This window comes from Oryzias latipes, chromosome 15 (genome assembly GCF_002234675.1).
Source record: "Oryzias latipes chromosome 15, ASM223467v1".
Lineage (NCBI taxonomy): Eukaryota > Metazoa > Chordata > Actinopteri > Beloniformes > Adrianichthyidae > Oryzias > Oryzias latipes.
In genome coordinates, this window is record NC_019873.2 from 20,611,134 (window position 1) to 20,633,014 (window position 21,881).

General features: G+C 42.7%; 2 protein-coding genes across 3 annotated transcripts in view; one reads left to right on the forward strand and one right to left on the reverse strand.

Annotated features, from left to right (window-relative positions):
- Nucleotides 1–4,616: 4,616 nt before the first annotated feature.
- bfsp1 (beaded filament structural protein 1) lies at nucleotides 4,617–14,470 on the forward strand. Its single transcript, XM_011484411.3, has 8 exons — nucleotides 4,617–5,153; nucleotides 6,400–6,460; nucleotides 6,601–6,696; nucleotides 8,023–8,115; nucleotides 11,645–11,758; nucleotides 12,284–12,504; nucleotides 12,792–12,883; nucleotides 13,072–14,470. The coding sequence occupies exons 1-8, from the start codon at nucleotides 4,780–4,782 to the stop codon at nucleotides 14,028–14,030; spliced, it is 2,010 nt and encodes a 669-aa protein (XP_011482713.1). The 5' UTR covers nucleotides 4,617–4,779; the 3' UTR covers nucleotides 14,031–14,470.
- Nucleotides 14,471–18,965: 4,495 nt separating this feature from the next.
- pcsk2 (proprotein convertase subtilisin/kexin type 2) overlaps nucleotides 18,966–21,881 on the reverse strand; it is a 31,692-nt gene continuing 28,776 nt past the window's right edge. For both annotated transcript variants that reach the window (XM_011484413.3, XM_011484412.2), the window contains exon 13: nucleotides 18,966–20,023. In XM_011484413.3, the coding sequence (XP_011482715.1) occupies nucleotides 19,534–20,023 (490 nt within the window). In that variant the 3' untranslated portion in view covers nucleotides 18,966–19,533. The remainder of the gene's footprint in view (nucleotides 20,024–21,881) is intronic.

Below are 21,881 nucleotides of genomic sequence, written 5' to 3' on the forward strand. Positions count from 1 at the left end.
CATTATTCCACTAGGGGCAGTAGAAGGGTTTATCCTGCTCATTAAAAATGGCTGCCTCCATTAAACCTTAAAAACACTTGGTGGTTACAGTAACACATTTCATGGACCTTAAAAATCCCAAACTCACCTCCAAAATTTATAAGATGTTATCAGACATAGATGAAACCATTTACTTACCCATGACAAAATGGGAGTCTGAGCTATCATTGAATTCTAGTGATCAATTTTGGCTACAGATCTGTTTGAATGCCTTTAATATGACCAAAAGCCCTAATCTGCAACTTATTCAATACAAGATTCTCCACAGAACTCACTACACCGGACAGAGGTTATTTAAAATGGGTCTCAATCAGTCTGCTACATGCACACAGTGCATAGGTAACAACATAGACGACTATTTGCATGCCCTGTGGGTCTGTCCACCTGTCCAATCATTCTGGCGTAAGGTTTGTGAGGATTTATCAATCTGGTTTAATCATAAGATTCCTGCTTGCCCCAAATTCTGCTTATTAGGTGACCTGAATAACATCAACATGGAATCTAACAAGGCTTATATGGTTCTCACCGCTGTATGTATAGCAAAGAAAACTATCCTCCTAAACTGGAAATCTAAAAATAATCTTAGCATCAACCACTACAGAAACCTCATGTCAGAGCATATTAGTTCAGAGATAATGTCCTCCACAAAAAACCTGTCGGCTTCAGACTCTCCCTGGCTCCAGCTGGTTAGTCACATCACCTAGTGGGGGTGGGATGGTGATAGGTTGAGCCGGGTCCTGGCTGGTTGGGTGGGCCGGGGTGGGTTTGGGGGGGTGGGCTCTGCCGGGCCTGTCGTTCTCCCGGTTCGGGGCTCTGGTTGCCTGGGTGGGGTGGTGGTGGGGGCGCACACTCTGCCGACAACTTGGCAGGGGTTCCTGGGCGGGTGCCTGCTGGGCGCAGGGTAGGCAGTGCGGCTGACCGGGAACGGCGGCCGGGTGCCGTGCTGGGTGGCTGGTCGCCGTGGCGGGGGCTGGGGGGGGGCTTGGGGCTCTGGGGCCTGGGGTCGTCTGCCCGTGGCCGGTGTTTCGCCCGTGGCCGGTAGTTGGCGCGTGGCCTGGCCCCCCGGGGGTCGGCGCCGCAGTCACAGCAGGGGTTAATGGGTTCACTTGGGTGGGTTTATTTCATTATTATTATTATTATTATTATTATTATATTAATTATTTTATTATTATTATTATTATTATTGTTATTATTAGTATTATTAGTATTATTATTATTATTATTATTATTACTTATTTATTTTTTTGGGGGGGGGGGCCTGGGGGGGCAGTGTGCTAGTCCTTAGGGGGGCCAGGGTATGAATGGTGGGGCTGGACCCCCTGCCCCCCCGTTCTGGCACCGGGACCCTTCCTTGCTGGCTGTCTCTCGGCGCCGCGAGGCTCTGGCCTCCGACTGCGGCTGGCTTGGCGTTTCTGGCTGCCCGGCCGCTCTGGGAGGGGGGGCGCCTACCGCGGCCGGCTGGGGGGCCGGTCGCTCGGGGGAACCTTCTCCCCCGGTTGTGCCCATCCGCCCGCTCCTCCCCGCTCTCACCCAAACAAATATTGCACACAGGCACATAGGGCCCCGGGATCTGGATGGGAGGGGTATGCTGGCGGGGCTCACTGGGGATGCCCCTCTCTGGGTTCTCGTTGGCACCCGCCCTCCTCCCCGTTTTTTACTTGCATATTAGACACTCTGATTCATCTAGGGCCTTGTGGAGAGGGTCTGGTGGAGGGGGGCACGGTGAAACATCCGTGCTCACCTTTCGCTGGCCCCCCCACAATTTTAACTTCCTCTGTAGACACACACACTGCATGCTAGCAGCACACACACAGCAAATACACACCACTCACAGAGGGACTCCGGAGTGGGGGGCTTTGCGGCTTGGCAGCGGTGGATCCCCCCACACTGGTGACCTCCTATTTTACCTGCAGCACACACACAGCACTCCCACACCTCCATACATGGGTGGGGTCGGGGGGGGGCGGCCGGTCTTCACCCGCCTGGTCCTCTCGGGGCGGCCGGGCTTATGGGTGTCCTGTCGGCTGCGGGAGGGGTCGGGCATGCGGCGCTGGGGGTCGGCCGGCTGGGGGGGGGTTGCTGCTTGGCGGCGGGGGTAGGGAGGGTAACCAGATGATTGTGAGTATGTGTGTGTGAGTGCATGGGTAGGACCGACCTGGGGGCTGGCTCGCTGGGACCCTCTGGGGCTTTCCCTCCCCATCACAGAGAGGGGAGGGCACTGAGAGGGTTGGGGAGGGGGGGTCAGATATTAAGGCGGGGGGGATGGTAGTGTGTAGAGTTTTAGGGGGGTGGCTGTGGCTGTGGGTGCGTGGCGATCCCTGGGTTGCTAAGGTCGCGGGCCTGGGCTGGCTTGCGGGGACGGGGCGCCGGTCGGGTGGTGGCCGGCTCTTGGGTTCCGGGGGCCCTGGCTTCGTCCCTGGCCTTTGTCTCGGTGTCCGGCGCCCGGTGGCCCCCATGGCTGCCGCCTGGTACGGCTAAGCGCTCCTGTCTTGTGGCCTGGGGGCCGGACACTGGGTTCGCTTGTGCCTCTGGGCATTGGGGGGGCCCCTGTAGGGGGGCCCTCTCTGTGCCTGGCTGGTGGGGTGGGCGGTCCCCTCCTCCTCCCCTCCCGGGCTGCCTGGGTCCGGATGCTGGGGGGGCTTCTGGCCTGGGGGGCTCTCCTCCCCTCTCCTGGTCTGGCTGGTCTGGCTGGGTAGGATCTGGCTCCCTTTATGAACACACGGTTCACGTCGGCAGCATGCATGTATCTCCACCCCCACGTGCACGTGCACACTCCACACTGCTCCCTGTCTGCTTCATCCCTCCTCCTTACCTACAGTGTATTGATGGACAGCTTTTTTTTCTCGCTCATCTTAGTGTCAGATTTTCACCTTTGATGTAACATTCGTCTTTCCAGCAGATCTGGTATAATTGTTACAGCTTAAATTAATAACTTAGTCAAATCAGTGCTTGTATCCCCCACCTTTTCACCTTTTTTCCTTTTACTCTCTTCCACCCTCCCCTCACATTCTTCCCCTCTCCCTCCCCACACACACTAAATGTAACAAATAAATAAAAAATAATACGACAAAAAGGGGTTTATACAAATCTACACTCTAGTTTCTTGAAGCTATATAACCTCTTTTTGTGATAGTAAAACCTGTCCAACACAAAAAGCCTTCAGCTCTAATCTGTTTGCTCAGCTGTTGGACAGAACAAGTTATAAAGGAAGAGAAAAAAAAAAAAAAAAAAAAAAAAAAAAAAAAAAAAAAAAAAACACTTGGTGGTTAACGTTTTTCTAATTTTCAAAACTTTATGGCGAGAATAACTCATCTATTGTTTTTTTTTATGTTAAATCATTACTTGCTTTATTGAAATAATGCAAACACTTTTAAATTAATTCTTGCAGCATGTTAAAAATATGTGTATCAAATTTGAGACAGTGGGTAAATTAGGTGCTTTTGTCAACATTCGTGTCAATATTTTTGCATCCTACACTAACTTTGTTATAAGCAAAAACTTACCAAATCAACCTGCTTATCATCATTGATACTATCTAAATCCCATTGATAAATAATCTTGGAAAGTTTTTTCCTTGGATTTCATTAACTGAGTTTTTTTTCTTTACAGGGTTAAAAATGATGAGCTATTATTTTGAAATGCAGTGGCACACCCTTTTACACGCTCTGCCCTCTTACCACAGCAAAACATACATCTATCGCTTCAATTACACATTAGTGCCTGCACATTATTGTTTTAGTTTAATGGCATTGATCTTATGTAACCTAATTTCAGGTGTAGACCTGAAGCCCCACTTTTCTGCCCTGAGCTGTGTGAGCTGTTCTGAAGACAAACGTGGACAGAGGTTGATCTAAACCCTTTTGACGTGTTATTTCAGCAGTTTCCCAGACAGATGTGTAGATTTGACCAGCAGAGCCTTTTGAAACAACCTTTTTACACAGTCTGAGGAGAGCAAGTGGAATCAGACCTGTCGTCATTGTTACATCACTCCCACTCTGTCTGTCAGCTGGCCTAAAGGTCACAATAAAAGGAAAGAAAGAAATAGAAAGAAAAAAGGTGGAGGGGAGAATACACAAACCTCAGTGAAAAACAGTTTTTGTGGGCAAAATATTTCTTCAATTGCAATGTTACCACAACCTTCCTTTTGTTCCAATTTAAAGAAGATAGAAATGGACGTAGAACCTTCACTGGCATCGGGAATTCATTCCACCATATAATGTTTGCATTGTGTTGCCCACTAAATTCAAACCATTTGCATATATTAATAAATGATTAATTAAATGAGTCATTGAATACCAGAATAGTAATGGACTACCTTTCCTTTTTTAAAAGACACCGTTTGTGCAGAGGGCCCACATCCAGTCTACCACATCACACTAGGATCTAAAAAAAATGGCTGACTCAGCCCTAAAATAATGGTGCATGAGAACCCAGTGCATTCGCAGATCAGCCAGTTGTTTTTTTTTCGTGTGTTTCTGCTTTGTCATCAACCGTTCTGTTTTCCAAACCAGCCTCACAAAAGCAACAATAAACTGGAAGGCCCCAGATTCATAGCAAACACAATGAAAGCCTGGGGGAGATCCAGGCCTATTTCGGCTTTGGTCAGAGCTGTGCAGTGTTTAGTTTAGCATGAGACAGCCAAGGGAAAGCAACCAAGTTTTCACACATTAAAGGTGCTGAGGGAGACCAAGAACTCCGGGGATACCATCAGCCCAGAGGGGGATAAAGAAGCGCACCACCATGTTTAAGACCACATACCGGCACGAGGTGCACAAGGAAAAGTGCGAACGCTCCAATGTCTGTGATGAAGACGGAGAGGACTCTGAAATCTCTGCGGGCATCTCAGCCATCCATGGATGGGAAAACCTTCAGGAGCTCAACAGCCGCTTTGCCCGCTACATCAACAGGGCACGAGTCCTGGAACAGCGCAACGCTGTGTTTCGCAAACAGCTGGAGACGCTGCAGAGGATGGAAGAGGCCAGTGGCCTTGAGGAGGCCTTCACAGAGCAGATTGAAGTCAACAGGCAGCGCATTAGAGAGCTGTGCTCTGACCGAGCCAAGCTGGAGCGAGAGCTAAAGGAGTCCTGCCGCATGCTTGATGAATATACCATCAAGTAAGTCAGCTGGTGGATGTTGGGCTTTAAATGGGAATCAAAAGTCAAAGTTCTCTCTCAGAGACGCATTTTAATCTAAAATTCAAAGCAAAGGTGTGAAAATGCTAAGTAATGACTAGGAAAGTTAACATTTTATAAAGCTATTACAGTGCAGCTAACTCCCTTTAGTCAGCTAGTATTTAAGGAAATTTAGAACAAAACACCAAAATAGCTATAATAGTGTTTTTTTTTCTTTTCTTAAAAGAAAAAAAAATTATTATATTATTATTTGTGACTCTAGACTAATTTAAGTCTGTCAACAGATCATTGAAAAGCATTAAGCGGTGAGGGGACTTGCATGCAAAATTTCTTTCCAGAAGAAAACCTCATATAAATAAATATGGGTTCCCCACAGACTGTTCTGTTGTGACAAAATATCTTGAGGCAGAGGAAACATTTTAAAATGCTGTGTGATGAATGCAGAAGTTTGTTTACTTGCATTTCATATGGAAATTTTCAGCTGCCACATTTTAAAAAGAGGAAAAGTATTGCCTTTATCCAGTCCATTGCATGGAGAAAATGGACATTTTCCTTGTTGGTTTAGCTGAATATTTTCTGTTATTGCAGAAATGCAGAAACCTTCAGTTGTGTAGCAAATTCCATCCATCCGTTCATTTTCCTGACCAGTTGTATCCCTTTAGGGGTCACAGGAATGCCTGGGCCTCTCCCGGTAGTAATTGGTTGAAGGCTAACAAATTCTACATAGCGGGGGGAAAAAAAAACGTGTTTATTACTAGATAGCAAAAGATATATTGTATTACAAGTTTTCCTCGTGTTATATCTGGGTATATAAAACTAATTATTCGTTTATTTAAATCAACAGTCATATAAAAAATGCAAAGTTAGTTAATCAAATCCACAAACTGACAGAAATGTATTGTTTTTTCTCTAGGCTGAAACTGGGTTTTGAATCAAAATCAAATTGTTTTTGTATTTTAGCAGCCCTAAGAAATGCACCACTCACAGTTTATTTTAAAGCCCGACTCAGAATGTTGTTGTTGAGACCAATGCGGACAGTTTTTCTTCTCTGTATCTGCTGCCGAGTTTTCCTTTGATTGAAAGACTTCTTCCTTCCTGCTCTCATTAAGCCTACAGTTTTATCAAAATCAGCAGGTATTTTTGTAAGGAAAGTGCTGCATTTGTTGTGATTTGCTGCAATGTGAATCGAACTGAACAAAATTGCTCATGAGAATGCTTTATGTTCCAGGTATAAAAATGAATGTGATTATCAGGAGCAGCTACGCGGCACTCTGGAGAATTTGAACAAGGTATTGTGTGGATAAGTGCATTCATGCAGACAAACGCAAATAAATGACTATGTCAATGAAAACACAGCAAGATTTGTTTGACATATTTCTGGTAGACTAGTGAAATTAGTAACAAAAATCTTTATTTTCTCTTTCCACAGGAAGCTGACAACGCCCTACTGAGAAACCTGGAGTACCAGATCCAGTCTCAGTTTCTGCAAGACGACATCAATTCAACCAGAGATAGACAGAAGAAGGTAAACAAATATCAAATAACAAAGACAGCTAAATCCGATGACTATTTTTAGTTAGGACGTAAAAACCACAGACACAAGTTTTGTAATAAATTGTTTAGTAAAGCAATTTTCTCGCATCTTAAGCTCAATAATTTTTTCAAAGTTTTTATGGCTGAAAGCTTTAGTTCAACTGATAACGATGTTAATTGTATTTTCAGAGCATTTTTTAATTAAGTATTGCAAAAAAATGCAATATTTCATTCAAATCAAGGTTTAAACTTAAAGGAAACTTTTATTTTTGAAAGAAATTATTTGCCTTATGACCATATTTTTGTTAGCTGTGCCTTATACTGAGCTTCAACAATCTGATAGAAAATATTGGGACAGCAGAATTTAGAAAAAAATTTAACAATAAAAAACTTTAATTACAACAGTTTCCGATAGGTACAAAAGTATCAAGAACAAATTTTAGAATTGTAGAACTGCCTTGCTTTCTAAATGTAGATATTAAAATACTGAAATCTTTGCAATTGGCATGTCTTTAATGGAATTCTGAAATTATTTTTTCTCACTAAATTGCTTCATAAAATAATTTTAACCTAAGCAAGGAATTTCAGATGAATAATTTTGGTTGACATACACGTATCATTGTCATAAAGTTTAAAAATGTATTTTTGTATTTGTATTTATTTGTTTGTTTTTTCCTACGGAGAAACACTAATTTCCTGTCAGTTATTGGAAGCTTAAAGGCTGAAGATGCAGGTGTTGCTGTGGACTGTCTGAGACCTTTGGAACAGTTTTCTATGAGTGAAAAGAAGCAAAAAGTAGCCTGCTTTATCCCAGGCATTGAAATAAAAGTGAAAAGCAAAGAGAGAAAAAAGGACTAAAAGTGACAAGGTACCCTCTGTGCAACAGAAATGGCTCGAAGGTCTGACACAATGGCAGCAAAAATGCTGAGGCACAGAAAGACTAGATTGCAGCGGACATCAGGTGTTCCTTCAATAGGCATTCTTGCCTGAACAATTGTCATCATAGTGCTGCTTTATGATCCTAATTGAATCCATCCAGCTGTGTTTGCTCAGCATAATAAATTGCTGTGTTGAGTGGAGAAGGATCAAGGGGTCATTTCATATAAACTTGTGATTCTGAGCTTTGGAGTATTTAATAACATCAGGGAATGTAGCTAATATTTATTGGCTAATATTCATTATGATAAATACGGATTGCGCAAAGATGATTAAAAGCCTTTAAATTATTATTTGTGGATTCCACTTGTCCACACTTGTTTGACAACCTGCTGATAATTGAAGGTTTATAATCATTTGCATGTTATCTTCCTTTTAATAGAACCTTGCAGAGATCCAGACCTACGTAAATATTTTGCAGCAAATCAACCAGACACTTCCCCTTACTCCCAATGTGTCAGCTGGCATCTCTGAGGTGGGTTCACTGGTGTTGTCACTGCGCCTGTCTATGTGTGTGGCTGCAACTTTCCTGAGGGCAAGATGGTGTTTGCTTTGTATGCCAGCGCTGTAAAGTGTCTGGGGTCGATGAGGTCATTTGCTCCTCTGCACAAAGGATTGCATTTGTTTGTAGTTTATTATGAGTTTATGAGTCTGTGTGCAGAATTAAATGATAAGACCCGAGGAACATAAGCATCAGGGAAAATAATGAAGTGAAAATAAGCTGATCCAAATTATCCTTGCAATACCATGCGACAGTGGCTCAGGTGGTTGAGCGGGTCGTCCAATGACCAAAGGGTTGGCGGTTCGATCCCCGCTCCCACCAGCCAAAATGTCGTTGTGTCCTTGGGCAAGACACTTCCCCTCCTTGCCTCCAGTGTGGCTCCACTGGTGTGTGAATGTGCATGAATGTTCCCGGTGATGGTCAGAGGGGCCGTAGGCGCGAAATGGCAGCCACGCCTCTGTCAGTCTGCCCCAGGGCAGCTGTGGCTACATCAGTAGCTTACCATCACCAAGTATGAATAAGGAGTGAATGAATAATGGTTACAATGTAAGCGCTTTGAGTGTCATGAAAAGCGCAGATAAATCCAATCCATTATTATTATTATTATTATTATTTCCATAGCAGATTTGCTTAAACATTGTGGAGAAGCAGAGCTGCTCCTGATGCCGAAATAGCCTGATTGGTTGATCTAAGTCTCTGTGGACAGCATTATGAAATCTAAGCTCCGCTCTAATGTGCTAAGATGATATCAGCCAAAGCAATAAAAATTGTTGTGAGAATATGTTGACGATCTCTTAGGGTCAACTCTTAATTAAGTCACGTGTTTTTTCATAAAAAAAGAAACACAAAATAATTAGCGGTGTATGGCAGATTTCCATCTTAAAAAAAAAAAAAAAAAGGTTTGTTACTGACACCTTGCTCAGCCTAATGAATTAATTACTTCTGCAATCTAAATCATTAAAAGCTATAAAAATGTATTTACAGCTTAACAGAATCCTTTTGCTGCAGTGGAATTTGAATTGTGTTGATAGTAAATAATTCAAATCTCGTTTTAAAACTTGGCTGTATTAAAAAAGTCATGTAAATTTGAAAATAAATGTTTTGGGTCTTAGAAAGTCTTTCAAAATCGTTGTCAGACTCCAAAAAAGTGAGTGGCTGACGTAATGTTTCAAACTGGAGAAACTTTCTTAAAAAGTCAGGGAGGAAGTTTTTCTTCTATGCTGGCCAACAGACTGAATGGAAAATTATAGATCACTGAAAACTGGGAGAAGGTAAGGCTTCATGCAATATTTAGTCTGTGGGTGTGACCCAAAAATCATCAAATGCAAAAACACAAAGTATCTCCAAGTATTTTTATAGTTTCTAGTTTAAATATCTTTTTAAACGTAATATGAGATAAAAACAAACTTACGAGTAACATTTCAGTATTGTCAGGACCAGGTCTTGAGGACCAACAAAATATGACAGACCCAGGAGTAAGAACTTCAGAGTTTATTTGAGGACCAGAGCAGGCAGGATGATGGCTGAAACTTGACACCAGAGGGAGCTGAGGCAGACTTGTGGGTGATGAGGAATGAGAGGAGGGGAACGGAGCAGAGTCCAGAGCCGGTCTAGGAATGAGGAAGTCCGTGAACACAGAGTTTTGTAGATGAGGAATGTCTTACTGCTTGGTATCTTGAGAGAGGACTTGGCAGTGAGAAACTGGAGGTCGCAGGCAGGTAGGTTGATTGTTGGAAGCTTCAGGCAGGCAGGCAGGCAGGCAGGCAGGCAGGCAGGCAGGCAGGCAGGCAGGCAGGCAGGCAGGCAGGCAGGCAGGCAGGCAGGCAGGCAGGCAGGCAGGCAGGCAGGCAGGCAGGCAGGCAGGCAGGCAGGCAGGCAGGCAGGCAGGCAGGCAGGCAGCAGGCAGGCAGGCAGGCAGGCAGGCAGGCAGGCAGGCAGGCAGGCAGGCAGGCAGGCAGGCAGGCAGGCAGGCAGGCAGGCAGGCAGGCAGGCAGGCAGGCAGGCAGGCAGGCAGGCAGGCAGGCAGGCAGGCAGGCAGGCAGGCAGGCAGGCAGGCAGGCAGGCAATCTGAGAGCGTGGAGCAAAAAGCAGGCTTGCAGACAGACTGAAACCACAAAGCATGAGTAAGCTGGGAATCAGGCAGAAGACTTGACGTTCCAGCAGTGAGTGGAGCTGCATGGCAGCAATATATACTCAAGTGAACAGGTGGAGTGAATCAGAGGTGACGAGCAGCAGCTGGGGGGGCAGGGCAGCTGCTGTCATGACAAGTATTATGTTATGACTTATTTTAAGACAACGAGTCTTGTATATTTTGCTTATCTTCAAAACATTTTATTTTAAGTAATATTTCTCATAAAATTAGGTTTTTAACTCTTAATTTGAATATACTGTTGCAGCCTATAAAAAAGCCTATAAAACAAGGATATTTTGTGGGAAAAGTGTGTGTGTGTATATATATAGATTTAGCAAAAGAGGAGCTGGTGGATGTTGGGTTGAGCAGGCTTCTACAAATTGGTAGGTTAGAGGTTTAAATCCTTGGCTTGACGGTGCTTTTCTCTTCAAAACACATAATAAACACCATGGAGAGTTGGGGGGGTTGAACTCTCTGTCTCGCATACTGCCAAACAAAACAAATAAAGTTTCGCCCACATGTGGTCACGTTTAAATGACAGCCTCTGTGGCAGAAATCAATGCTTTTGCAGCCTGCTGTACAGAAGACATTTTGCTCTCTATATTTCATTGTCATGTTCGTGACAAGTGTGCCAAAAGGAAAATATTTCGTAAAACTCCGTGTTGAATTCAGATTCATACGTGAGGATGTGCAGCGTTTAAAGTAGATTTTTTTTCACAAACCCCTGTGGTCCTTCATTGTGCTCTCAGATTGCCACTTCGATCTGTTCTTCGAGTGCAACATCTGCCCCAGAGCATAAAATGAAGATTCTAAATTTAAAATTTACTTTTTTTTGTAAACATTAAGCTCCGAGTTAGCCTTCAGGTAGTTTATTTATTTATCTAAAGCTAAAACATTTTCATTAGAATTACTTGTATGGGGGTTCAGTGCATAAAAGGTCAGTTAGGTTTTTCCATTAAAGCACTCATTTTAGCACTTTACATCCTTAGAATCAAAGAAAAACAAGTTTCTATCGTTGTTTTTTAATGAAAATATGCATTAACTTTTACTAATGTGTTTTCCATTACATTAGGGTGAAGGAAATTAATTTATAACAAATATAAGTCACATTTGCCAAGCATAAGTTTTAAGGCGAAATCTTTATTTTAGTGCTTTATACAATAAAACAGCAACTATCAGTAAATGGTTGAATCAGTCAGTCACCAGTCACCATGAATACCACTTGTTGCTAGGTCTGCTTTCTGTGCACCAGAAAGTCATTGTGATGAACGGAAATTGTGCCTCTGTTTTGTCCCAGTAAATACTGAATAAACCAGAAAAGGTCAAAGACTGTTGTGTAACATTTTTGATGCTTTTTTTGTGTGTGTGAAGGAGCAGGAAAAGCTGCTGGCCCAGAGGAAGGTGCCAGGTCTGCAGAGTCAGCTGGAAGAATACAAGAGCGCCCTCTGTCAGCTGCAGGCCCAAAAGCAGCGGCTACAAAATGAGGTGGGTCACACTAACAATAAAGATTTCAGGTGAATTAATTTACTCACTAACTAAAATGTAAATGGAAAGACCTATTTTATCATGAACCTTTGCTGGTTTTCAAGGATAAAACTTAAAGATTAATCTATTTATACCAGCCTTGAAGGGATGTACCTCAACCACTTGCTGCATTTAAAATGCATCACTAGGTGGCAGCAACAACTCAGTCATAACATTGTGCACCTCTCTTTTTGTCATTTGCTTCTCTACATGTAAGTAAAATAGCATTTTTATCAACAAAAAAAAGTCATATTAACGTGATACATTTTTGAATGCATCACACCACATCACTATTTGTACCCAATTATACTTAAAATTCTAACATCTTAACACACTGATAATAGTCATGTGACCAACTGTATTTTCGTGAATAGAAAACAAGCAATTTATAGTTTTAAAAAAGGTACACATTCATATTTATGATGGTTTTGAAGGGCCATGCAGTACGACACATAACCTTTTTTTGTTTGTTTTTTTATCTTTTAGACTGCAATGGTGGACCAAGCAATCAAAAACACACAGGAAAGTTACGATGACGAGATTCAAATGTACAACGAGAAAATTGATTCTCTGAGAAAAGAAATTGAAGAAGCTGAGAAATCTTTGGAGAAGTTCACCAGTGAATCCCGCCACCTGGCCATGTACCAGACATCCCTTGAAAACGAGCTGGAGCGGTACAAGAGGATCATAGAAAATGAAGATAGCAGGTGAACTAAAGTCATTTTACCTTTTTTATGAGTACAGTTTACTTTTTGTTTTCCTTGTGAGAATAAATGAGTGTGAGCTAATTGGGTTGGCTGGGATATCAGAAAAAGACACACAAGTCCAAGTACTAAACCTTGTCCCTTTCCAAAAGCACTGTTGCCATGTACGGTTTTACTAGAGGTTTCATTCTCTTACTTGCAGAAAAACAAAAATTCTCTTGAGCACATTTGCTTTTCTTATAACTGCTGCCTAATGCATCGGTGACATTTAACTGCTCTGTTTCCTGCAGGTTGAATTCAGCAATAATTGGCACCCCCATCACCCTGTTTACAACTAATTACCACTACACGCACACTCCCTCTGCATCAACCAGGGGGAAGGGTAAGGACACCATGAGAACATTCTGCTCATTTGCATTTAAAGTCATATTTCTGTGTACAGTAATCTGCCTTTGCATTAAGAAAGCAGCTTGAAACAGTCCTCCTATGCTGGCGAACAATGCTTGTGAATTCGCTAGACTCTGTTTTACCTCTGTTATAGTTGACTGTTTGAATTCGTGTTTTGTTCAGACATCACTCAGGCCATTCAAGATTTTACAAACATGAAGCCTCGGCAGAAGGTCCACGCCAAGAAGGTGATGAGGAAAAAAGAACTATCGCCGAAAGACGTGATTGACAATAGCCAGGAGGGGAGAGATGAAGAGGCTGGTAACGAAGAAACAAGAGGCGTCCCACCCGAGGAAAGGCAGGAGGAGAGGGTAAAGACAAAAGAGCAGAGGCCTGTTCATACACAAATGTCGCCTCACGACGTCCCGGATGGAGCTCAGATCAGCAAAGCCTTTGACACTCTCTGTAACATAGTCAGAGACAGAATGAGGAAGTACCAAAGGCCAGAACCAATAGCTGATTTCTACACCAAAGGTCGGTACGTCCTTGTTACAGGTGATGGCAGCTACCAGCATCCCCGCTTCTACACATCAACGCCATCAGCTGGCCGTATCTTTGTCACCATCAGAGATGGCATGTTTCCGTATGATCCGTATGGATACGATACTCCTACTCCTCCACCACCTCAACCCGTCATAAAGCCTAGACCTCTCAGCCCCACCGCTCCCCTAGATCCTGGAGAGGGAATGGACGATGAAAAGGGTGGAGATAGTGAAGGGAAAGGCAAAAGTGGGCAGAAACAACCTCCCTCAAAAGATCCAAACCCCATCCCTCCACCTTCTGGTCCAAAGTCCCAAGATCCCACCCCTGCTCCCAATAAGCCCAAGAAAATTCATGATGATAACCCAAGTGGGCCAGCTCCAAAATCTGCCCCTCGAGGTGACAGCACTAGTTCAAGCACCAGTACCAGCACCAGCACCAGCAGCTCCAGCGGCTTCAGCCCAGACACCATGACCTATGAGAAGCTGGAGGTGGTGGAGTCTGTGGAGAAGTTTTCAAATGGCCGCAAAGTTAAAGGTTACGAGGAGACTTCCATGATCGTGGAGACCACGATTGAGAAGTCAAGCAAGAAGAAACACTGACATACCATCACATCCAGATGAAGCTGATGTTGGTGTCAAACTGTTGAAAGCTGCTTGTATCTGAAACACCACCTCTGTAAAGATACACAAGACAACTCTCGCTCTGACATTCAAAGCTTTTCCATCGCTCTGTATCTGATCTTACACCCAGATTAGGTTTTGCTGGCTACCCCAGTTGAGCACTTTACACGCACGTTCATGCTATGAGTCCTTTACTGTCTGAAAACTTGGAAGAAGAAAAACACATTTTTAGTGCCACCAGAAAAAAAGAAGCTAAAAAAAATTGAAGTTATGCCACCTTGCTGTACTCTCCTAGAACTCCAACTTTCCCCTTTTTGAGATCATTTGTTTTAATTGGATGCCTCCGCCTGCCCCCAGCACAATTTTGCTGTGTATTAATTTGCTTTGGAATATGAAACAATAAAAAAGTTCAAACATCATTTTATTGTTTTTGTTGATGCTGAGCAGTCAAATAGTTTTTCAACACTTGTATAAATTGTTTTTTTTAAGCAGATGAATTTTCTCTAACAATTTGGGCCTCACAAACATCTGCTTGCATCGAGGGGGAAAAAAGGGGAATTTGTTATAAATCTGTTCTAATATCTCCAAAAAACAACTTTATTTTGGATTTTTTTCAATAATTTGTATTACTATGGAAGAATCACAATACAAAAGGATCTTCTTTCTCTTTCGGCTTTTCCCATCAGGGGTCGCCACAGCGAATCATCGTTTTCCACCTCACTCTGTCATGGACATCTTCTACCCTAACATTAGCCAACTTCATGTCCTCTGTTAAGACATCCATATATCTCCTCTTTGGCCGTCCTCTTGCCCTCCTGCCAGGCAGCTCCATCTCCAACATCCTTCTACCAATATATCCACTATCCCTCCTCTGAACATGTCCAAACCATCTCAGTCTGGCTTCTCTGACTTTGTCGCTAACACAGGCAATATGAGCCGTCCCTCTGATGTACTTGTTCCTTATCCTGTCTAACCTGGTCACTCCTAAGGAGAACCTCAACATCTTCATCTCCGCTACCTCCATCTCAGCCTCTTGTCTCTGTCTCACTGCTACCGTCTCTAACCCATAGAGCAGAGCTGGTCTCACCACTGTCTTGTACACCTTTCCTTTGAGTCTTGCTGACACTCTTCTGTCACACAACACTCCTGACACTTTCCTCCAACCGCTCCAACCTGCCTGCACTCGCCTCTTCACCTCTTTTCCACGCTCTCCATCACACTGAACTGTTGACCCCAAGTACTTAAACTCCTGCACCTTCTTCACGTCAGCCCCCTGTAACCTAACGCTTCTACCTTGATCCCTCTCGTTCAGACACATGTATTCTGTCTTACTACGACTGACCTTCATGCCTCTTCTTTCCAGAGCAAACCTCCACCTCTCTAGCTGTTCCTCCACCTGCTCTCTACTCTCACTGCAAATTACGATGTCATCCGCAAACATCATTGTCCAGGGAGATTCCTGTCTTACCTCGTCTGTCAGCCTGTCCATCAGCATAGCAAACAAAAAAGGACTCAAAGCTGATCCTTGGTGTAGTCCCACCTCCACCTTGAACTCCTCTGTCTGACCTACAGCACATCTCACCACCGAACTACTCTGACATACTTCTCTGCCACTCCAGACGACCTCATACAGTACCACAGCTCCTCCCTCGGCACCCTGTCATACGCCTTCTCTAAATCTACGAACACACAATGCAGCTCCTTCTGACCATCTCTGTACTTTTCCATCAACATTCTCAAAGCAAAAATGGCATCAGTGGTGCTCTCACGGGGCATGAAACCGTACTGCTGCTCACAAATCTCCACCTTCTTCCTAAGCCTGGCTTCCATTACTCTTTCCCACAGCTTCATTGTGTGGCTCATCAACTTTATTCCTCTATAGTTGCTGCAGTTCTGTGTGTCACCCTTGTTCTTAAAGATCGGGACCAGAACGCTTCTCCTCCATTCCTCAGGCATCTTCTCACTCTCTAGAATCCTATTGAACAAACTCCTTAAAAATTCCACTGCTGTCTCTCCTAAGCACTTCCATACTTCCACAGGTACGTCATAAGGACAAACGGCCTTTCTGCTCTTCATCCTTTTCAGAGCCTTCCTAACCTCATCCTTTCCAATCTCTGCTACTTCCTGCTCCACAACAACCACATCTTCCTCCCTTCTTTCCCTGTCATTTTCCTCGTTCATCAGCTCCTCAAAATACTCCTTCCATCTTTTCTGTACACTCTCCTGGGTTGTTAGCACCTTTCCATCTCTGTCCTTAATCACCCTTATCTGTTGCACGTCCTTCCCATCTCTGTCTCTCTGTCTGGATAGCCTGTACAAGTCCTTCTCTCCTTCCTTTGTGTCTAGCCTGTCATAGCTCATCGTAAGCTTTCTGTTTGGCCTTTGCCACCTCTCTCTTCACTCTACGCTGCGCTTCCTTGTACTCCTGTCTACCTTCCTCGGTCCTTTCTACATCCCACTTCCTTTTAGCCAACCTCTTCCTCTGGACGCATTCCTGTACTTCCTCATTCCACCACCAAGTCTCTTTACCGTCTTTCCTCTTTCCAGATGACACACCTAGCATCTTCCTACCTGTTTCCCTTAGCATCTTCCTACCTGTTTCCCTTATAATCTCTGCTGTAGTTTCCCAGTCATCTGGAAGCTCATCCTGACCACCCAGGACCTGTCTCAACTTCTGCCTAAATTCCTCACAAGTTTCTTCATTCTGTAGCTTCCACCACTTGGTCTTCTTTTCTGTTTTCCCTCTCTTCTTCTTCCTGACCTCCAGAGTCATCTTACACACCACCATGCGGTGCTGTCTGGCTACACTCTCTCCTACCACCACTTTGCAGTCATTAACCTCTCTCAAATGACCTCGTCTACACAGGATGTAGTCCACCTGAGTACTCCTACCTCCACTTCTGTATGTCACTCTATGTTCCTCTCTCTTCTGGAAGTAAGTGTTGACTACAGCCATTTCCATCCTCTTTGCAAAGTCCACCACCATCTGTCCCTCCAGATTCCTTTCCTTCACACCAAACCTGCCCATCACCTCCTCATCACCTCTGTTGCCCTCACCAACATGCCCATTAAAGTCTGCTCCAATAACAACTCTCTCTCCTCTGGGGATACTCTCGATGACCTCATCCAACTCACTCCAGAATCTCTCCTTCACTTCTAACTCACACCCAACCTGTGGCGCATACCCACTGACTACATTCACCATCACCCCTTCAATTTCTAACTTTAGGCTCATCATCCTGTCTAAGACTCTTTTCACCTCTAGAACACTGTTTACAAACTCCCCCTTCAGAATCACTCCTACCCCATTTCTCTTCCTATCAACACCATGATAGAACAGTTTGTATCCTCCTCCAATACTACGTGCCTTGCTGCCCTTCCACCTTGTCTCCTGCACACACAGTACATCTACCTTCTTTCTCTCCATCATGTCTGCCAGCTCTCTGCCTTTCCCTGTCATTGTGCCAACGTTAAGAGTCCCTATTCTCAAACCTATGTTCCTGCCTTTTCCCTTCTCTCTCTGGCCACGGACCCTTCTGCCTCCCCTCTTTCTTCGACCAACAGTAGTCAAATTTCCACCGACACCCTGTAGGTTAACAGCATCGGTGGCGGTCGTTGTTAACCCGGGCCTCGACCGATCCGGTATGTCTAAAGTGTTGTGGATGATTCGCATGGTTATTTTGGCAATTTTTACGCCGGATGCCCTTCCTGACGCAACCCTCTCTATTTATCCGGGCTTGGGACCGGCATAGAAGTAACTGGCTTGCAACCCCTGTGGCTAGATTACAATACAAAAGGATAAAATGTAAAAAAAAACTAAAAAAAAACCACCCAAACTATTTGGTTTTCGATTAACAAATGATCCATAGGAGTTTTACTCTTACTGGTGAGTCACAGCTGATTGTTTCAAACATTCATTTTCATAAGTTTTTCCCCAGTTGGGATTTCCTTCAGGCTGTGTGCACTCAGGGGGGCGACGGTAATAAACTGACAGCTATTTTCTGTCCCAATAAAACCACCTTATATAAAAAAAAATTAAATAAAGCATTACATTAACTCAGATTTGATCTCTTGCCTTCTGATGACAAGAAGCCCCACTTGTGTTGATACATTTAGATTAACAATTGTTTTTGTTTCTTCACTCATCCAGAGGGATTTAAGGTCATTTCTATAATAATAAGTATTTTTTTAGTACGGTTATTTAATAATATGAGGATGAATTTAATACTTAAAGAAGAAAAAAGCTAACTTATTGAATTATTGTTATTAATTTAGTCTAATTTGAGTAGTAAGACATTTTAGGAAGTTTCCTCATTGCGAGACTAATAATGGCAGGGTATTTTATTATTATTCCTATACTGATTTTGGTTTTATTTCAACAGTTTTCATTATGTTTTTATATTGCACTTAGGAAAACACTTTGATATTTTTTTTCCCAAAGAGTGCTGTTTAAAAAAAAGTTTCTTACTTAGTAAAACCTTAAATGTGAATTAAATGAAAAACATAAACCTATTTTTTGAAGTATTACTACAGAAAGACACCAGCTCCAAAAATGAACTTGTGTTTGATTTTTGCTATTATTACATTAGATATTTATTCAACAGTGGTAATACTTTTTTATATCGACACTTATCCTATTTTGCTTTATTATTTATGAAGTGGAAAAGCAGAAGCAGATGTTTTTCTTTCTTAGGAGTACACATTTCAAGGCATTCAAAAATATAAGGAGAAATTGTTAAATATTAAAATCCTCTGAGGTGCGGTCCTATCTTTTTAATTGCCTTATAATAAAGTTTGTCCTCTGATGTCACTCTTTGATTCTTACACTTTTTTCCTGTAACTGTGGCCCATAAAGGGATTGGCGTACATTTGCTCGTTGTCTTAGGTGTTGGGCTCCAAATCACTCGAATGCTCTAAAATAGCTGGACAGATTTATTATAATGTACGCCATACATTACGAAATATGAACTGACGATCACACGGCGCAAAATAAATTACACAATCTTTTCTTAGTTTATATAAACATTGCATGTCACAAAAATATAAACAGAAAGAAGTACTCCGTTTGCAAGATGTCAATCTTTAAGTAGAATGGCACAGAAAATAATTTACAGTCACAAACTGTACAACATTTGGCAGAAAAGAGGCGCAGGGCAATAGAGCAAGAATATGACACAGCTGCTTATATATTTGGCTTATCTACAATTCTGAGGACTGTAAAAACTCTAGTGAGAACAGTTTATTTCCTGTGGATTACAGATTATAGGGAGTTACACTTTTATAGTGATTATTTCCAGTAAAATTCTTCAAATGGGCTAAATTGAAGATCTTGATTGCAAAAACAAAATAATTAAAGAAAGGAGAAAGAAAAGGGAGACAAGGGAACAAAGACACCAGGAGGAATAGAGGAGGAGTAGGGAGAGAAAGATGGAGCAAAATGGCAAGAGAAAGGAGAGACGGGAGGAGACATGCAGATGCAGTTTTAGTTGTTTTTACTCAGCAGACTTTTCAGGCTTCTCTCCACAGCCTCATCCAGCTCCTCCTCTAGCTCCTCTTTCTTGGACATGGCAAGTTTGGACTGATAATCACGCACAATCTGGTCTATATAAGGGGCACTTTGTGTTCCGTGCAGCATGACAGTCCACTCTTTCAGGACCCCTCGCTGTGGCTGGTCACCCTGAAAGCCGACCTCCAGGACCCACGTCCCACGAGGGTCCTCCCCCCAGGTGTGGGTGGTCATGAAGGGCCACTTGTCGAAGCCCACCTTGGAGTCGTCATCGCGGGGTCTGCGGCTCAACAGTAGGGACTTTGTGCCCATGGGAGAGGTCATGTTGATGTTGAGGTCTCCTCGGCGGGTGGCGTTGACCGTCACCACGGCCTGAACGTGCTCCAGGTAGCGGACAAAATTGTCCTTCCCCTCACAGGCTTCTGTGTTGATCGCCAAAACCAGTTTGTTGCCAGACTGGATTTTACTGGAAAGGAAAGGGGGAAAAAAAAAACATAATTATTGTTTAAAACTGTCATTTTTTTAGGACTTAGCCCTTGTGCTATCCAAAGCACTTTAATGTTGGGAGTGGGGTCATCTGGACCCCACAAGACAGTGTGCTGAACCTTTTCTCTTCGATGATATGTGATCTTCACTGGTGTCCATGGATTACATGAAATCCTTTATACCTTTATCGACCTTTGTCATGTTAAGCATAACACGTCAATGTAAGGGTGGGGTCATTTTGACCCCACAAGATAGCACAAGGGTGAAAGGAGTGAAATCCAATTAGACAACACAATACCGCCAGAAGATGGCAGTGTTTGTTCAGCTTTTTCCTAAAAAAAAAAAAAAAGACTTCATGCCAAATAAAAAAATAAGGATCCAACAAAATGTGTTTTAAAAAACTGCACTCACAACTACACAGGTACTGTCATGCAATTACTCTTCTGTGGGATAAAACACTAAAGTTTCACTCAAACCAGTGAAGATCACAATAAGGATTTTTCATTTAACCCTTGTGCTATCTTAGATGACCCCACCCTCATGTTGACATGTTCTCCCTACCATGACAAAGGTGGATAAAGGTGGAAAGATTCATGTAATCCATGGACACCAGTGAGGTTCACAAATCATTGAAGAAAAAAGGTACAGCGCACTGTCTAGTGGGTCTAGATGACCCAACTCCTGGTAAAGTGCCTAGGATAGCACAAGGGTTACGGTTTGATTTAACCAGAATTTAATCCATTTTTTTACAGGAGTTAGAAAAAATATCAAATTCTGCAAAAAAACATTATTTTAGATGAGATAGTGTGATTATTTAAACTGTGAGCATGCAATATTGTATATTAATTGGTGCAAAATAGTACTCTTTAAACACGCCCTCCAAAATGAATTAGTAATGATGAAAAATCAAAGCCACCTATTTTATTTCATTGTCTTGAAAAGATTGAAGGATTTTAGTGTTTCAGGTGTCTGATAATTATCATATACATTTAAGTGGACTCAAGCGAAAAATTCCTCATTTTGAAGCTCCAAAAACTCAACAGAAGGTGTTGCATACATTTTTTAAATAAAAATATTGATGCTTACAAAGAGATAAAAAAGACTTTGGAAATTTGAATTCTAAAATATTATTTCATCTTAGTCCTTTCTATGACTTTGCAGCAATATATATCTATATCTATATTTATAGATATAGATATAGATATAGATATAGATAGTGATAATTTATTTATTTTTTAGAAACGAAACAAAAGCATCAAGTGAAGAAGACTAATTTTCTTGGGTAGCTTTTATTCCCTGCCATGGATTTATTCATAACTGAAAGCAAAAAGTAGGCCAAGCTGGGCATTGTTATCATTTGGTCTAGAGGACCCACTGCTCTCCCATCTCTTTGGGGGATGAAAAGACGGAGTGAGAACGCAGCGGGGGCAGGAGCTGTGGCCAAAAGATGTGCGGAGGCTTAACAGCATTATTTAAGGCTGAGGCCATATTGCAGGTGGAAGAAAATGGAAGAAAGAAAAACTGAGTGAAAGAGACGTGCGAAACACAACTGAGTTAGTGAAACTCTTAAATGAGCTCAGAAAAGAGAGTGCACAGTTGTGAGCCACTGATAAATGATGAAGCAGATTTTGAAGCAGAATGAACAGATCTCTGCATGGTAGCTTAGAAAGTAAGTCATATCCTAGATTTTAAATTTTACAAAGCTTAATACTGAATAATGTACTTGATATTAAAGGCCTCTGTGAACATGTGATTATCTTATAAAATCTGGAACTTGTGACTTTATAATTTGAGGAGAAAATAAATATATAAAATATATTTTAAATTCAAATAATTTG

Bases quoted from the DNA above. Each gene is read 5' to 3' on its own strand.
- bfsp1 (XM_011484411.3), top strand. From the start codon at position 4,780: ATGTTTAAGACCACATACCGGCACGAGGTGCACAAGGAAAAGTGCGAA. The intron at 11,759-12,283 runs GTGGGTCACACT...TTTATCTTTTAG, and splicing joins AGCAGCGGCTACAAAATGAG to ACTGCAATGGTGGACCAAGC. The intron at 12,884-13,071 runs GTAAGGACACCA...TGTTTTGTTCAG, and splicing joins TGCATCAACCAGGGGGAAGG to ACATCACTCAGGCCATTCAA.